This window comes from Balaenoptera ricei, chromosome 21, assembly GCF_028023285.1.
Source record: "Balaenoptera ricei isolate mBalRic1 chromosome 21, mBalRic1.hap2, whole genome shotgun sequence".
Taxonomy (NCBI): Eukaryota; Metazoa; Chordata; class Mammalia; order Artiodactyla; family Balaenopteridae; genus Balaenoptera; species Balaenoptera ricei.
Window position 1 is genome coordinate 32,102,468 of NC_082659.1, and position 17,400 is coordinate 32,119,867.

The 17,400-nt window shown below is 47.5% G+C and overlaps 1 protein-coding gene across 15 annotated transcripts in view; it reads right to left on the bottom strand.

The window, feature by feature from the left end:
* Positions 1 to 17,400, bottom strand: part of TACC1 (transforming acidic coiled-coil containing protein 1) — a 113,971-nt gene that overhangs the window by 48,749 nt on the left and 47,822 nt on the right. For 4 of the 15 annotated variants that reach the window (XM_059909608.1, XM_059909607.1, XM_059909614.1 and 1 more), the window contains exons 2-3: positions 10,170 to 11,773; positions 9,100 to 9,215 (exon numbers count right to left, since the gene is read on the bottom strand). The exons of 1 other annotated variant lie outside the window; for it this stretch is intronic. In XM_059909608.1, the coding sequence (XP_059765591.1) occupies positions 9,100 to 9,215; positions 10,170 to 10,330 (277 nt within the window). In that variant the 5' untranslated portion in view covers positions 10,331 to 11,773. The remainder of the gene's footprint in view (positions 1 to 9,099; positions 9,216 to 10,169; positions 11,774 to 17,400) is intronic. 10 more of the 15 variants (XM_059909612.1, XM_059909611.1, XM_059909617.1 and 7 more) reach the window with 3 other exon arrangements.

Below are 17,400 nucleotides of genomic sequence, written 5' to 3' on the forward strand. Positions count from 1 at the left end.
CTGACAGACGGGCTCCTTGCAGAGACCCGAACTTCACTCTACTGCTGCCAAACAACCATAATGCGCATCTCTTTAGACATCATTACTAGAGCATTCAAAACACCAACTGCCTCTCTCACAAAGTAGCAACCACCCACAGAGCTGGGAAGCAGACGTAGGATAAAGAAAAAGAGGGAGAATGTTCGGCAAGAGGGGAGCCTCCAGACAGAGCAAGCAGATGCCTCCGCGGCAGGACGGGGACGCTGGCCGAAGCCCACGTCATTGCTCGCGCCTCCTCTGCTCCTGCACCCTAAGGAGAGGGGCAGAAGGAGGGGTGGGGATGCAGAGAAGAGGCCCCAAAGGAAGGCGAAATGGGCTTTGTGGCAGGCAGCCTCCAAGGCAGCCCCCAGTGAGCCCCACCTCCTGGTGTTCACGCCCTTGGACCCGTGTAACCAAAAGGATACTGTGGAAATAACAGAGTGTGACTTCTGAGGCTGTCATAAGAGACGCTGCAGCTGCCGTGCTGCAAGAACACTAAAGCAACCTCATGGAGAGAGGTCCACCCGAGGGGTAAAGAACTGAGGCCTCCCACCAACAGCCAGGCCGAGGTGCCAGCCGTGAGCGAGCTGCCCGAGGAGGGGCTCCAGCCCCAGTCAAGCCTCCAGAGGACTATAGTCCCAGCCAATGCCGGGACTGCATTCTCACAAGCAACCCCAAGCCAGACCACCCCGCCAGGCTGCTCCCAAGTTCCAGACCTATGAAAACGACGTGAGATGATAAATGTCCAGTGGTTTAAGCTGCTCATCAGCTTTGGAGTTGTCTGTTAGGCAGCAGTACATAACCAATACCAGCCTCTTGGAAACTCTTCTTTCTACACCAAAATAGGGGCAGAGTCCCAGGAGACTGCACACATCTCCACGCACCTGCCTTTCCTCACCCACACATGACTCACAGGTGGAGAGGGAAGCAAGAGCTATGACGAGGGTGTCCATTCCCTGTTTATTTCTCATGGATGAGCAGAAGCTTAGCGTTAAGGAAGCAAAATGTTTTCAGTCCAACGGCACTGCTGACCCTGTGATGCTTTTTCTTTTTTCCCTTCTGACTCGATGTCTAACTTGTGTGTAAACTTCTGACGTTCAAAACTCTTAAAATACATTTTTTTTAAAAAATTTTTTATTTATTTATTTATTTATTATTTATGGCTGTGTTGGATCTTCGTTTCTTCGCGAGGGCTTTCTCTAGTTGCGGCAAGCGGGGGCCACTCTTCATCGCGGTGCGCGGGCCTCTCATTATTGCAGCCTCTCTTGTTGCGGAGCACAGGCTCCAGACACACAGGCTCAGCAATTGTGGCTCACGGGCCTAGTTGCTCCGCGGCATGTGGGATCTTCCCAGACCGGGGCTCGAACCCGTGTCCCCTGCATTGGCAGGCAGATTCTCAACCACTGCGCCACCAGGGAAGCCCCTAAAATACATTTTATACTTCATACGTTATATATGCTAAGTTAACACATGTGCAAGATGTAATCCCCTGATGATTTTTTAAAAAATTACTATCATTTAATAAGATACTAAAGAAGATGCTTTCCCCCATCACACACTCTGTCCTGGCAACACTTTAAGAACTTTTATTTCCTCTGATAGGTCTTCTCTTAAGTCAAGGAAGAGAGGGAGATTCATACATTCCCTGTGAGCTGGATGTGTGATCTTCAAAGCTGAACTTATGACCCCACTGCTGTAAAAGCTGTGGCCTCGATTTCCCAGTTTTTAGATTGGAAATCACATGTGTCCTGTCTCATAGCATCACTGTTATAAAATCAAATAAGATGCTGAAAAAAAATTGCTTTCAATACGTACGATACATACAGCTGAAACAGAAAGCTGGTGGTCTTTTAGGTCAGAATCTTGCAGTGGGAAAGCTGGAGATCAAGAATTTGTTGTCGTACTTCCAGCAATGACATAGGGCAGAGCGACTGGCTAGGACAATGTCTGTATCTGCCAAACAGAACTGCCAGATTACATTTTTCCATTTGTGAATTAATGAAATACTCCATTTGGCTACTATCCTCTTGTGAGTTTGGCCATCATCAATCTAGGCCCTGGGGATCTAATCATGTTTGTGAGAGCCCATAAAATTAGGTTCATGTCCACCCAAAGGTGAGGGTGAGATCTTGAACTCAGAAACGGCAATCCCCTCCTAGGCCCAAGGTTAACAGTTATCAAATCCCCACAGAGACAGCCGTTTTGGGTGGATCAACCATGATCTTTCCGTCACTGATCGGAGTTTAGAAGACTGTGACAAAATGGCATGTACTGCTAGGGCTTCCTATGAACAGTATTATTGATCACTTGGAAAAGGTACTATGACTGCTCTTTAAATGTTTAAATGGCTTTAGACTACATCCATTTTTTATGTGGAACATTAAGTGGTAGCAACGTTAATTTTAGCAGGGCTGCTCACAGCCCCCGCCCATACACCAGAGAAGATGCCTCCATCGCCAGAAGCTATCAAAGAAAGCTATACTGCTTTATTTGATGCTCAGGTAAGCCCCAAATCGGGAAATGCAAGTCTGAGGTGAGTTCAATCATTACAATATTTAAGAAGGTCTTGAATTTGCTGTTCACCTTAAAAGAATAATACTGCTTTGACAGGTAACTAAAATCTTCACTTCCGGCAGGCAGACTTTGCCCCTGCCCCCAAGTTTTTTATTCAACACTCTCTGAGTCTCTGCTGGAAAAATGATACTTTTCCCCCAAGAGTACATTGTCCTTGGGTGGAGCACCGTATAGAGGTAGAGACGCTCCCTGCACGGCTCCTTTACATTGTCATAAATAAAGCAACAGAGAAACATGGCCCGATCCCATTTACTAACTAGTGAGAATCTCCAAGCTGATAGCTACAAACATTAAACGGGGGCAAAAAAACAAAAAAAGGAATTGTATCATGTAGCTGAGGTTTTCAAGCCTCTCGTTGAGATGTTTTCTCTTACAATAATCTAAAATAGTGCAATATAAAAAATTTAAATTGTGAAAAAGCCTATCACATAAAAAAATTGAAAATAAAAATAAAATAAGACCATTAACCTGGAATGCTGTCAAAGGAGCCGCATGGGTTGAACTGTCGGACTAGGTAACAGTAAGGGTCCTTATTAGTCCCATTACTTCTAAGACATTCTAATAAAGCAATCCCTGCGGTAGGAGCAGGGAAAGGATGTCAAACTAAATCTCTAGGAGAACCACACTCATAGTTTCGACTAGAACATTTCAAGAAGTACCTCATGAAAAATGTTTGCATAATATTTGCTTATACATGTAGCCCAAAGCCTTAGAGTCAAAAATCTAAGGCTCAGATTTTAATAAGATCTCCCTTCTAGGTCTTATATAGATACAGTCTAAAACAATCCAATAAATACACCATATCAACCACACAACCTATACCAACAATACACCATAGCAACAGCCAAATTACAAACTCTCAAACACCCAAGTTACATTAAATACACTTAATGGGCAAAAGTGAAAAGCCTCTATGATTGTACTTGTACTAAATGATTCCAAAATTCTCCCCATTCTTCCCTAATTTCCTTTTTTCTCAGATCTTTCAGTCAATTGAAAATTAGGTATATTGACAGACCAAAACATTGTTTTGCAAGGGAGACAAACAGCCAGCCCAAACCAGTCTCGCCTTACGTGATGCCTTACCTGACCGTTCAGGCCTACAGGAATGGCACCCAGGGCCCACAGTTCATTTGTTAATCAGCTACAGCCTTGTAGCTTTTTTTTAATTGAAGTTTAAGTACTTAAACTTTATAATTTTACCAAAATTGTCGTAAGTGTGGATCTCAGTCGGCAAACTCTTCTGTGAAGAGCTGAACTAAATATTTTAGGCTTTTGCCCATCTTTCTTTCAGTCTCTATTCCAAGTACTCAACCTGCTATCTTACTGCAAAAGCAGCCAGACAACAGCGAAATGCACAAGTGTGGCTGCATGCCAACGAAACCTTATTTATGGGCCCTGAAATCTGAACTTCCATATACTTTTCAAACAAAATATGTGTTTCCACCGTTTAAAAATGCAGAAACCATTCTCAGCTCTCGGGCAGAACAATAAAAGGCAACAGCAGGCCGGGTTTGGCCTATGAGCCATCACTGGCTGATGCCTGATTTAGACTAACCCAAACTGCGTCGACAAAACAAGTCTGCAGTCCCCACAGGCCTCCAGCGGTAAATACCTATGGACTGACCCTGTTTATCTCTCTCCTTCTGTTCTGGAGGACTACAGTGTGTGTCTGGAATACCTAGCCATCTAATCAACACATCAAACAGGGTAGTTTTGTTCCAAGGGCATAGAGAGCTTCAGCGTGAATTAAAATTCCCTCTCTCAAAGAAAGGTAACAATCTGTAAATAAAGGGGTGTGGGTGTGTGTGTGTGTGTGTGTGTGTGTGTGTGTGTGTGTGTGTGTGTGTGTGTGTTGAGGGGAGGTGTCAATTAACAGAGGACAACCACTGCAGCTTTCGCTTTTATGACCTGAAACACTGGACAAAACCACAGGCCATTCGCACCAAAAAAACCCAAACAACAAAAAACAGATGAACTTGAGATTGTGCCTTTCAAAAGTCCTTTCCTAGGTGATGTCTCCTTACTGATACATCTCCCAGCAAAGAGAAAGAACAGTTAACGCCAGCAACTTAAACACCCTTTGTGGAGGAAGGCAGACAGATAGCAAACACAGAGCTACCAGCCCAAGCACTATAGCCACCATTCTGGTACATTCAAGAAACCTCTTGGCCTACAGTTTTATTTTACCAGTTAGTCTGAAACCGGCTTCTATCTGTGGCTTAAAAAAACCGCACAACCTCATCCACTGTCTAATTCCTAGGATGGCATACAATCCTGCCTTAAGAAGAGTTATTACAGGCCTATCTCAGAGATATTGCAGGTTTGGTTCCAGACCACTGAAATAAAGCAAGTATTGCATATAAAGTGAGTCACATGCATTCTGTTGTTGTTTTCCCAGTGCATAAAAAAAGTTATGTTTACACTATTCTGTAATTAAGTATGCAATAGCATTATGTCTGAAAAGACAATATATATACCTTAAGTAAAAAGCACTTTATTACTAAAAAATGCTAACCATCATCTGACAATGCAGGGGTTGCCACAAACCTTCGATCTGTAAAAAAATGTTGTATCTGGGAAGTGCAATACAATGAGATACGTCTGTATAGACTTCAGACACTTTAGGTCCCTAAAAAGCTTCCAATAAAAAGAAAATTAGTTCAAAATAGATGTAGATGTTTCCCCAAGTTCAAAGAATTAGATGGAGGTTGCGATGGAGGCCATGGGTACAGTACATGGGATGCAGCCACACATTTGAGGACCCTTCTACACCAGGAACCCAGGAACTTTTACATATGTTAATTCCAACCCTGACCGGCTAACAACTCATAGATCATCCCCTGAGAAGACAGAGCCTTACATGATCTACACCTGCTGTTGCCCCATGTCCTGAACCACAGAAACATGAAAGACTAACCTTATCAGGAGCCAAATAATCAACAATTCTTAGAGAAAGAGAACCATCCAGGCCCAGAAATTAGACTTAAACATTAAGACTCCAGGAATTTTTGTCCACTGATCTCTTTCCTGGTCAGACTTGTGCTTTGGCTGTATTTTTACACTTACTGGGTATGCATGACAAGGCCATCAACAGGGCTCTGGACAAGGATGGGGTGTTGGGGAGAAGAAACCCTAGAAGGCAGGATACTGCCAGGCTGATGAGGAATCATCTTGTTATTTAAAGACCCTAAATTGAAAGATGTCATAATATGTAGTGGCTTGTTTCCTAGTCTGTACCCCTGCCATATTCATGGTCCGCAATCATGATCTACTCCACTGAGCTTTCTTGGTTCATAACTCTCTAAAAGGAAAACTTCAGGAATTCCCTGGGGGTCCAGTGGTTAGGACTCCACGCTTCCACTGCAGGGGTCACGGGTTCAATCCCTGGTCGGGGAACTAAGATCCTGCAAGCCGCACCGTCTGGCCAGAAACAAACAAACAAACAAACAAAAAACACAAAAAGAAAACTTCTAGAAAGAGTGAAAAAGAGCGTATGAGCTACAAGTTACCAAAACTTGTAAAAATGAGTCAGTGGCACAGGAAGGACCAAACAATTGGGTCTGTGTGGTTCTGGGGGCCTGGGCCATACTGGCCTCCATTCAATTAGCAAAGAATCTGTCAGGATGAATCAGACTACCAGCTGACAGGATGGCGAGGAAGGGGCGGCCCAGGCTGAGCAATTCAAAGAGGCTTTCAAACGGCTACTTAACATGTCTTGTGAGCTTTATATGAATTTGAGGGGAAGGCCACAAAATAGTTCTCTCAAGCTTTCAAATCTCCCTTCTGATCTGCCAATCCTGAGAGAAGAAAAGGGAAGCTATGAGGCGGCATCTCTGTCACTGAGATTGCTACACAGCGAAGTGCCACACGCAAATCCTCCCACACGCAAACTTGCCTGTTCCCACACGGTCTCTGCCTGAACCCATGGTAAAAAGTAGGCCGGGGGGCTTCCCTGGTGGCGCAGTGGTTGAGAATCCGCCTGCCAGTGCAGGGGACACGGGTTCGAGCCCTGGTCTGGGAAGATCCCACATGCTGCGGAGCAACTGGGCCCGTGAGCCACAACTACTGAGCCTGCGCGTCTGGAGCCTGTGCTCCGCAACAAGAGAGGCCGCGATAGTGAGAGGCCCGAGCACCGCGATGAAGAGTGGCCCCCGCTTGCCACAACTAGAGAAAGCCCTCGCACAGAGACGAAGACCCAACACAGCCATAAATAAATAAATAAATAATTTAAAATAGCTTATTAAAAAAAAAAAAAAAGTAGCCCAGGGACAGCGGAGGGAGTTCTCAGCAGGGCGGCACAGTATGGAGCTCACCATTTAAAGCAAAACCACATCACAAAAAGCTGGTATCATTTCCCCAGTAACTCCAGCTCCGTCACGAAGTCCAGCACAGAGAACCTGACCTCCCGTGGCGACCCATGAGGAAGTTGCTAAGCAAGAAAATAGAATCACCGTTGGGAGAATAAATTCATGATCAGATCAAAAACCAGGTAACTGGATAACTGAAAGCTGGCTCTCCTTGGTCACTGCAGGTGACAGTGACAGACACTGGAATAGAAAAAGCATGTGAAAAGGACATCCCTCCTAGACGCCCTTCTCCAGGGAGCAGCCTGCCAGCCTCTGAAAAAGGAAGTCAAGGCATCAGCTCTCTGCTCAAAGCCCTCTGCTGTGGGTTGGACTGTATTCCTCCAAAAGATAAGCTCAAGTCCTAACTCCCCACACCTTGGAATGTGGCCTCATCTGGAAGTACAGCTGAGCCTTGAACAACGTGGCGGTTAGGGGTTCCGACCCCCGACCACCCAGCACCGTTGAAAACCCTCCACATCAGCGGTGCTGCACCCTCAGATTCAACCAACCGTGGACCGTGTAGTACTCTAGAACATATCTACTGAAAAAAATCTGTGTGAGTGGACCCGCACAGTTCAAACCCACGTGGCTCAAGGCTCCACTGCAGTATCTTTGCAGTAATCCAGTTAAGATGAGGTCAACCTGGATTAGGGTGGTCCCTACACCCAATGACTGGTGTCCTTATAAGAAAGCCACGTGGAAGACACAGAGACACACACGGAGGAGCTGGCCATGGAATGAAGGAGGCAGAGAGGGGAGTTTTGCTGCCACAGGCCAAGGAACACCGAGAACTGCTGGCAACCACCAGAGGCTAGAAGAAACAAGGAAGACTCCTTGCCTAGAGCCTTTGGAGGGAGCGTGGCCCTGCCAACACCTTGATTTCGGACTTCTGGCCTCCAGAGCTGTGAGAGAATCAATTTCTGTTGCTTCAAGCCGCCCCGTTTGTTTGTGGCACTTTGGAAAGGCAGCCCCTTCCTGTCTCACTCAGGAGGAAAATCAGTGCCTCGTTACGACGTGACCCAGGCCTCCCCCGACCTGGCTGACTGTGGCTCCCAGAGCTCCCTGCCCACCAGGTCGCTGCAGCCACCCTGGCCTCTTCCCTGGTCCTCGAACATGCTGCCACCCTGCCACCACGCGCCGGCCCACGCGCAGGCTGCTGCCGTCTCAGACCTTCGCAGGTGTCATCCTCTGTGCTGGAAGACTTCTCGGGAACCTGCACAGCTGTTCCCCTCAATCCTCCTTCAGGGCTCTGCTCAAGTCCCCTGATCAGTCGGGCTCCCCCGCCCCCCATCGGTCTTCAGCGCCACCTACCCGCCCCCGCTCTGTTCCCCCTTCCCCTGCTTTATTTTTCTCCATAATCCTCAGGACAAGCTGACATATACATTTTGCTTAACCTCTAAGAGGCCCGTCTCCCTCCGTATCGCTGGCTTGCGGAGATCGGGACTGTTTCACTGCTGAACCCCAGCCCACCCTGTTTACTGAATAGCTAAATGCATTCGATCAGGACAGGTGAAATTTTACTCAAAACTGGCTGTGTGACAAAAAGGGTTTCTACTAATGAAGCGGAACAGCAGCAGCTTCTGCAGATGAAGGGCAGGCTCAAGGCTGGGCTCTGAGGGGCCAGGAGAGAACCTCCAATCTCGGGGGGACTCAGGGGCTCACCACCATCCCTGGTGGAAGAGGGAGCAGTAAACAACTTTGAAACAGTCTCTTAAGAGTCCTCCTTATCTAAAAAAGTCAACTCTTACCTATAATTCTTGTCTCCAGCCACACCCTGTAGAAAGTGAGTTGGCCTGAGAAATGTGTGAAGCCAAATCTAAACATACCTCCATCACGGCATCAACACACACAGTTTTGTTTTTTAGGGGCCGAGGGGAAGGGCCCAGCGGGAATGTTCTCATAATGATCCTCTCATACTGCAAATGTACAGCCTACTTAGGGAAGAAAGCCTCTGACCACCACATTCGTAAAAAAAATAAACAAATAAACAAACAAGAAAACCGTTTCAAATGAGCCAGGAGCTTTCAAACAGCCCCTGCTCAGTAAGGAGACAATCCCAACCTTTTCAAATGGCCCTAAATTAACACTTTTCCTTCCCTCATTTACATTTTCAAAACTTTAAACAAAAAAAAGGCAAAAAAGGAAAGTCTTTCTTTACCTTGGGTTTTGGCCCCAGGGCCTGCCAGTTCTAGGTGTGAATCACAGGATTCCTTGCAAGGTGATCTGATGGGCGTTTCGGCTTCAGGGGTCTCAAAATTACCTTCAGAATCCGAGCTGCCAAGGGGGAAAAATGAGGAATTACCACTTTCAACGGTATTTCCGACACCCTTTATAGTCTACATATCCGCAAAGTCCAGTATTTTTGCCTAATTTTACAACCTGCGGGTCCTCAGCATGGACTGGCCTGTGGGAGCTGCTGCCGCGCCCTCCTCGGGCTTCTGTCTGGCCTCCTGTCTCCCTGAAATCTCCTCCATCCTCAGGAGCCTTCTTCCAGCACCATTTATTTTTGAGGTCATCCTTCCCTCTGATATCCCAAAAAAGCCCTTTCAACAGACTCCTTTTCTCACAAGAGCCCTTTCCTGGAAGTTTAAAAATTAAATTGCCCTCTCATTCTAAAAAAATTAAGCCAATATTCGCCATGATGCCTTTTTCTTTGGCAGGCGGCCTCTACCTGTCTGGAACTCACCCAGCCAGAGGCCGAGGATGCTGTCACCTGCCTTCCGCAATCACACGGGTGACAGCTCAGCAGACACCACCATTTCTCACCAGCTGCCAGGAGCCTGTCATTACGCGACCTTCTTTACTAAGGCTACATTTTCGGGACACAGGGGGACCCCCAGGAGGGCCTGGGAGCGACTTCTTCCCCACAGGGAAGGCCCCAAGTTCCACCGGGTGTGACCCACGACTGTGTGTGTGTGTGTGTGTGGGCGGGGGCTGGGGGCTCGAAGCTTAGAGAAAGTGACGGAGGCAGACGGGAATGCAGAGAGACTGCAGATTCTGGGTTAGGTTCAGAAAGCTCATACTGAAACGGGGGGAAGAAAATACCCGGGAGAACAGAACATCCTGAACCTTCGAAGGCACAGCGGGGCCCTGGTGACAGGCAGGGACGCAGCATTGCCACGAACACGGTTACGCGGGTGGCGACCACACACACGCACACAGAATGAGCCGCAGATGAATGGATGGAGAGCAGCGCGTTTGCATTTTGGCAGGAACGCGTGTACTTGCCTGAAACTCAAGGATTTGGTCTCGGCTTGCGAGTCCTCCTCCTCGGGGTCGCCCTCGGGCCCTCCGGCCTCGTCCTCTCCGGCGACCCCGCCGCGCACCGCGGACCACGTCCATTTCGCCCACTGCACGGGGGACAGGATCTGCCAAGGGCTGAACGCCATGAGCGCGACTCCTCCGGCTCCGGCTCCGGCTCCTAGGAGGATGGGAAAGGGGAGAGCCCTTTTTCCCTTTCAAAATGGAGGGAACCGGTGACAGGCGCCCGGACGCGTTTCCAGCGGAGGCGCGGATGTGGTTAAACGAGCGCCGTCGGGGGCCCGGGTGGAGCGCTTCCTCTCCTCCGGCTGGCAGCGCCGCTTCCTCCGCGTCCTCCTTCCTGAACGTGCGCCCACGGCGTCCCCGCGCCCGGCGACTCCCGCGGGGGAGATGCCTCTCCTGGGGCCTCCTCGGGGTCCGGGTCCGCGACGCCCGGCGGCTCGGCCTTGGCTGCACGGCGGCTCAGCTGCTCCTGGTCCCTGCGGCCCGGCTCCAGCCTCCTAGCTCCTGGCTCCCGCCTCCCGGCGGCTGGGCGCGCATCAGCTGCGGCGGAGCCGCGCCCCAGGAGCCGCCCCCTCGGACCGTACTACTCGCGCACGCGGGCGGGGGCGCCCGCGGCGGCGGCACTTTGAAGCGCGCGCGCCCGCCGGATCCCCCCGCCTTCGCGCCACAGTGGTCGCGCCTTCCCTGCGGGAAGGCGCTTCTCGGCTCCGACCCTGGCCGCTGGCCGAGGACCCGGGCGCCCCCAACAGCTCCACCGGCGTCGGGAGCCGGGAAGATCCGTTTTCCGTGTACGTGCACGCTGGACTGTGCCTCCTTCCCTTTTTATTTTTATTTTCTCATCCTGCTACTGCGACTTAATGGCGTTGGTGATACTGGATCGCAGAGAAGTTCAGCCCCGTATTATAAAAAACTCTGAGGCCGCTGTTGACTGTGTTTTCCCCTCCCTAATAGGACGGCGTGGAAGATTTCAGCCTGTTCGCCTTCAACCTTCAGATCCCTCAGCAACGCTGCAAGAGTAGCCAAGGGCTGGGATTTTAGATGCTTTGTGGCTCCTCAGTCCTCACTGGTGGAAGCGCCGTGGCCAGGTCTTGGGTAAAGGGTGCTAAATTACCCTGTGAAATTATAGCTTGATCCGTTTCCCATTCTCCTTTTTGAGGCTTTCTTTTCATAACTTCTAAGTGTTTGGTCTCTGACTCCGTTTGCTGCTTCCGAAGTCTGCCAACAGGCCTAATTATTTCAACATTCAAAATAAAAACCCTCTATGTTTGAAGGGAGAGGCAGGGAAGTAGCAGAGCTCTCCTCTGATTTTCTTCATTTTCCATCAAGGGATTCTACTTAGGGATTGCGCCTCTCAGAATCACCAAGGCACCAAGCGAATCTGCCTCGAACAACCAGGCTTCATGATCTCCTTGCCTGGATAAGGCGTTTCTTGTACTATTGTAATTTCCAGAGTTGCAGGTTCCCACAGAGACAGCAGCTCCAGAATTTAGAACAAAGTCAGGCTGAAACTGCCACACGGACGTCTCCACTGAAAGGGGTTGGCACAGCAAACTGTTGATGAATCATGACTGTCTTACACATTTGATAACAAAAACAAAAGCAAAAATAACGCAAGATCAGGCGTGGCAGGTAGTCTCACCATAACAGACGGATGGGGGTTCGCCTGAAGTCTAGACTAGAGGGCTGGGGTGTCTGGATACTTTAGAATTCATCCAGCTCCTTCCCAGAGATAAATACAACTGTCTTGACCATACTGGAGACTACGAAGACGAGAAATAAGCAGGAGTCGTTTTCTTTTTTTCAGGTCTGCATGAAATATGCCACAGTACTATCCAACTGGTCATATTTTTCGGTTTATGGCTCACCACACAAACCTTCAGATTATAAGGTCCCCCCAGGTTCCTGGATCTGACAACGTGTTTTGTTGCCCATGTAAATCTGTAGCTGGCATACAGTAGGTCCTGTTCGTTCTTCCTCCTGAGCAGTTCTCGAATCTTTTCCCTCCTCTGCATCCCCACTGTGACTGACATAACTCCCACACTCCCTAGTTTTCATAGATCTACTGTAAATGTGTCCAATTGGTTCTACCTCTGAGGGTCGTCTTGGCTGGGGTCACCCTTGCCTGGCTGATCTGTGACTTGTGCTCTAGTCTTGCTGTTCCTGCTCCCCTCTCCTCTGACCCTTTGTAGTCGTAGCCATAATCTCTACAGAATTGGTTCTGAACCTTTAATATGTCCAAGAATCATCTGGGGCCCCTCTTTAAAAGTCCAAATCTAAATTGCCAGCAGATTCTGGAAATCTGTATTTTGACCAAGTGTCCTGGGGAATTTCTTCCACAGGATAAATTTGGGAAACAGTGACTAGCTTGAGCCAACTAACTGCTGCATCAGGAACAATCTCCCTTTTGCCTGCAGAGTTTTGCACCCTCTTCCCCCACCCCGCCCTGGCCTCCACCCCCATGTCAAGCCTCCAGGCCTTGACTGCCCAAACTTCCTTCCTCACCCAGCGCAGGTGTCTACCCTGGGAAAACAGACTGATTTCTCCCTGCTTTCTACCATCTCTATACCCCGAACATTCAGAGAGACTTTGACTGTGGCCCTTAGGTAGTTTTGAAAGAGGGTACCATTAATAGCTACACCAGGACAACAGGCATAAACCAGGACGTCCCAGGACATAAGGTCACCCTACACTTAGCGCACTACATATAACATATTTGTTTACATGTCTCTCCCACTTCTGGACCATAAGCTTTTAAACGGCAAGGACCACATCATATTTACGATTTATTTTTGTTTCCCCAGAAATCAGGACAGGGCCACACACACTCAGTAGGGTGTTCTGTAAATGTGCAGAAAAGGAATATTCCAGTTTACATCAGACCTTCTAAGTTTGGCTAGGGTGACATAAATTCCTAAAGCCTGACTCTTCCGGGGGAAATCAAGATTTTGAACCAGCATAGCACAGAAACCAGATGAGTGATGGCCCCAGCAAGACAAAGCCCAGACTATAGAGCAATTTCTTGAAATTAGAGAGGTAAATGCCCAGATTTCTGAAAATCTCTGCAAACTCCTGGACTTAACGTGAACAGCAATAAAGTAAGTAATTACTCTATAGCCTGAATTATTTTTATTGTCTAGAACAAATAATGAGGCTGATATGTCAATTTTCCTGTAACTCTGGTAAAGACTGGGCAATGTTTGACAACCAAGGAAAACCATCATTTTGCTGCTAAGCCCTTAGCTTCAAGGAGCAGAATGTCTGCAAATGGAATGTCTTTGTTTTGCAAATGACCCTAAGCACAGGAAGGGCCCATCCATTCTCTTCCTTCCTCTGTTCCTTGCCCTTCACAGATGCTTTGGATCAATACACCATGAAAATCTAAAATGAAACTCCCTGAAACACTCCACACTGGTGGCCAGGCCAGGCACACACCTCGCCGCTAATGGAGGCTCCAGAGGGGTCTGTGAAATGGGTCTCTTTGGTAAAAAGTAAAATAAAATAAAATAAGATAAAATATATGAGTAAGCAAATTCACACAGGCAAACAACTATCCATTTAGTGGCGCAGCTACTGTGAGAACGTCTGGGGGAATGTGGCAGGAGGGGAGGGCAGAGGCAGGGTGGGGCCTGACCGGGAAGGATCCCTTTACTCTTAAGGAGTAGATCTTAACTCAGATTGAGCTGGATCTTGCAGTAGGGGGAGCAAACACAAGTCCCTACCTAGATAGTGTGAGGGAGCTAGGAGGCCTGGGTGGCAGCTGGAGAACCCTGAGGAGGCTAAGGGGCGGCCCGACCCAGTTCCTGGTGCCCATCTAACAATCTCCCAAGAGAAACCCAAATCCTGGCTTTTATAAGACGTCTTCCAAGCTTTCATGTTTCTTTGTTTGTTTGGCCGTGTGGCACGCGGAATCTCAGTTCCCCGACCAGGAATCGAACCCGTATCCCCTGCAGTGGAAGCGTGGAGTCCTAACCACTGGACCGCCAGGGAAGTCCCTAAGCGTTTGTGTTCTTACTAATTTCAATTGTTTTAAACCTTGTGGAGGCCATCGCAGTGCAGGACAAATAAAAGCCATGTGTACGCCTGCGTGGCCCATGGAGCCTGGATGGGCCGAGGGGAGTCATCACGCTTTGAAGCCAGTAAAAAACACTTCCATTTAGAAAGATCGTTCTGGCAACAACCTGTGGGCTGGGATGGAAGGAGTGAAGACTGGGAGACGCCTGAAACTGCTGTTTTCCCTGCCCCAAGCTGCCTGAAGAAGGCAGCCGGCTTCTCCTCCAGAGGGTAAAGAGGCAGAACTGGAATTAGCATCCTTATCTTTCACTCAATCCCTGGTCGGGGAACTAAAATCCCACAAGCCGCGCAGTGCGGCCAAAAAAATTTTTTTTTAATTTAAATAATTAATAAAGAAGAAGAATTGGAGCTGTGAGCAATCCAAGCACAATTTACAACAGAAGGAAGAGAAAACTGCTACTGGGAAGAAAACCATTTCCGACAGCCAGTGAAATGAGACAGTCGGTGAATTTCTGACTGCCCGTGTGTACGATGTTCCGGAGAGGATGAGGGCGGGGCCAGGGTGGCACTAGGGAATCACAGAGATAAAGTCACTGCTGAGAAAACAGAAAGGTCAGCCAGGCAGACCCATCAACTTATCTGTATTTCCTAACAATTGAGGAATTTGGTGAGCAAGAGATACACCTAATTCAATTAACATGAAATGCCAGATTGATGATGTCACCAAAGCGGCAGGGCAGCTCTGAAGGGCTGAGAAAAAGCTTGGGCCCATACCGACTTGAAACGGCCAATGGCAACTAGGTTTAGGTGCCTCAGCGGAACCTCGACAGACCATGTCCCCCTCCCCACCCTGCTTTTTGAGAGCCGCCCTGAGCTTCCAAGACACGGTGGGGCACTCTGGGCGTGTGCTTACTCGATCAGCCCGATCACTGAGCTAAACACCCTCAACCCTTAACCTTTTTCTACTCGAATATTTAAGTGATGAAGGTCTCTAAGTCGCAATGATAAGAGTATCTTATACAATAAAGTTTCATCTGATCTCTACAATCATTCTCCGGTAGTGCGGCAGGTTTTCTCATTCTCAATTTGCTGATGAGGTAACTGAAGCAGAAATGGCAGCCATCTGCCTGAAACTGCACCACAGAACTGAATCTGGAACCTTAGTCTCCTACCTTTCAGTACCCTTCCTTTGCTTTGTATCAAACCGGAAGAAAGCAGAAAGCCCTTGGAGCCACTTGGTAGCTTCTGGTTCCATCAGCTGGACAGCCCTCTCAATTTCTTGCAGCTGCTGCAGTCCTGGCTTCCTGCTTACCTGGCACGGGCTGCAAAGTCACAACTAGGAATACCTCACACCACCAGTGAAGAGTTGCCACTGCCAACAACGGCATCTGAGGTATTCAAATACGTTCAGGTTACAGTCTTAACCTTGCAAGATGCGATGTTATCCTTAACCTGGAGGCTATCATCACCTAGAGAATCACAATCTTCCCTCCACCACCCAAACACGCCCAAATCAGGGAATTTGTAGTATGCATTTACACTGAAAATTACATCCTAAAGAGAACCTCCTTTCTCATTTTTTTAAAACAGAAAAGCTGGATTTATGTCCATAGCTAAAACTCTTTCAGAGCTCCAAGAAGATTAAAAGGGATTCAGATTGCATCCATTAAAGACTTGGCCAAGCTCCCCACCTAGGAGACCTGCTCCAGATTTTGCTCTGGTGAACAACTCTCGTCAGATCCTCCCTCTCATCTATTTTGTTCTGTATCACAAAAACAAAGTTTGACTTCTCCAGAAAGTTATGTCATTCCACCTAGGTCAGGGGTCCCCAACCCCTGGGCCGTGGACCGGTGCCAGTCCAAAATAAAATAAAACTCCCCCAATAAACCTCCCCGTCTGCTAGACGAGAAGAACACTGATCAGATGGCCCAGATTTTCTGAGAGCATCCTGATATCAAATATTCTACCCAGTGTCCGCATAAAGAATTGTCCCCATTTTCATTTACAAAACATTGTCACCAAGTAGTTAGAAGGTACAGATTGGGAAGGCACTTGGAAAGGGCAGCAGAGAGTCGCTGGTAGGAGGATGTGGAGAGAGGTATCCTCTCAGAAGAAAGAGTAAAACCACAAGAGGGTTTCCAAAGTAACTGGGAAACCAACTCCACTGAAATCCTCACTCTGGGCACGTGGGGGCAATTTCATCACAGGACCTCGTGTGTTTGTGACCAAAAATCTTCTTGTGTTTCTAAAAGAAAAAGATCAGAAACTAAGAAGCAAATTTCATGACATGATATGCAGCCTACTGTTACTTCCAGCTTTTATCTTTTTATGCTAAAAGTTTAACTGCCATAATTTGGTTCTGAAACTACATGTGTGTGAAAATTCAAGGAAAATATGTTCTTTTACATCTCTGTTATAGTACAAAGCAGGGAGAGAGGAAACCTGTCCTTTTTGTGGGTGTTAAAATTTGTAAAAGTGCCAAATATTAACACACTGCTGATAAATATAAGCTAAATGACTAGCTGGATGGGAAGACATAACAATCTTCCAAGTTGGTAAAATTAAATATTGTAGAGACGGCAGTCCTACTCAATTAATTTATAGGTGTAATGCGATTTCCAGCAAAATTCTTAGGGGATTTTTCTGAGGATTTCTCAATAGTTTTCAAAAATTTATCTGGAAAAATAAACTGGTAAGCATACTTTAGATTCTTTTAAAAAATATCAAGAAGGGGATTAGTTATGCAAGATCTTAAGACACATTTATGCAAAAATAGGCATATCCTTGTTCTGTGAAACAGAACAGAAAGCCCAGAAAAAAACCCTGTAAGATATAGGAAGTTGTTATATGATAGAGAAGAGGTTACAATACAGTGGGGAAGGGAAGATTACTTAATAAATGGTTGAAGAATAATTGGTCGGCAATGGGAAAAAGCTCAAATCCAACACTTACCTCAGAGCATATACCAACATAAATTCCAGATGGATTAGATGGCTAAATCAAACCATGGGGAGAAAACAATCTAGAAGCAACAGAATCTGTCAAAGCTCTGTCAGAAGGATGACTGTCCAAACTTCGGAGTAATTAACGAAATCACACACAAAATAAAGATCGCAGATTTGGCTCCATTAAGAAGAGGAAAGCTCCTGAATGTTTGCCTTCAAATTAAAAGGCAAACAGACAG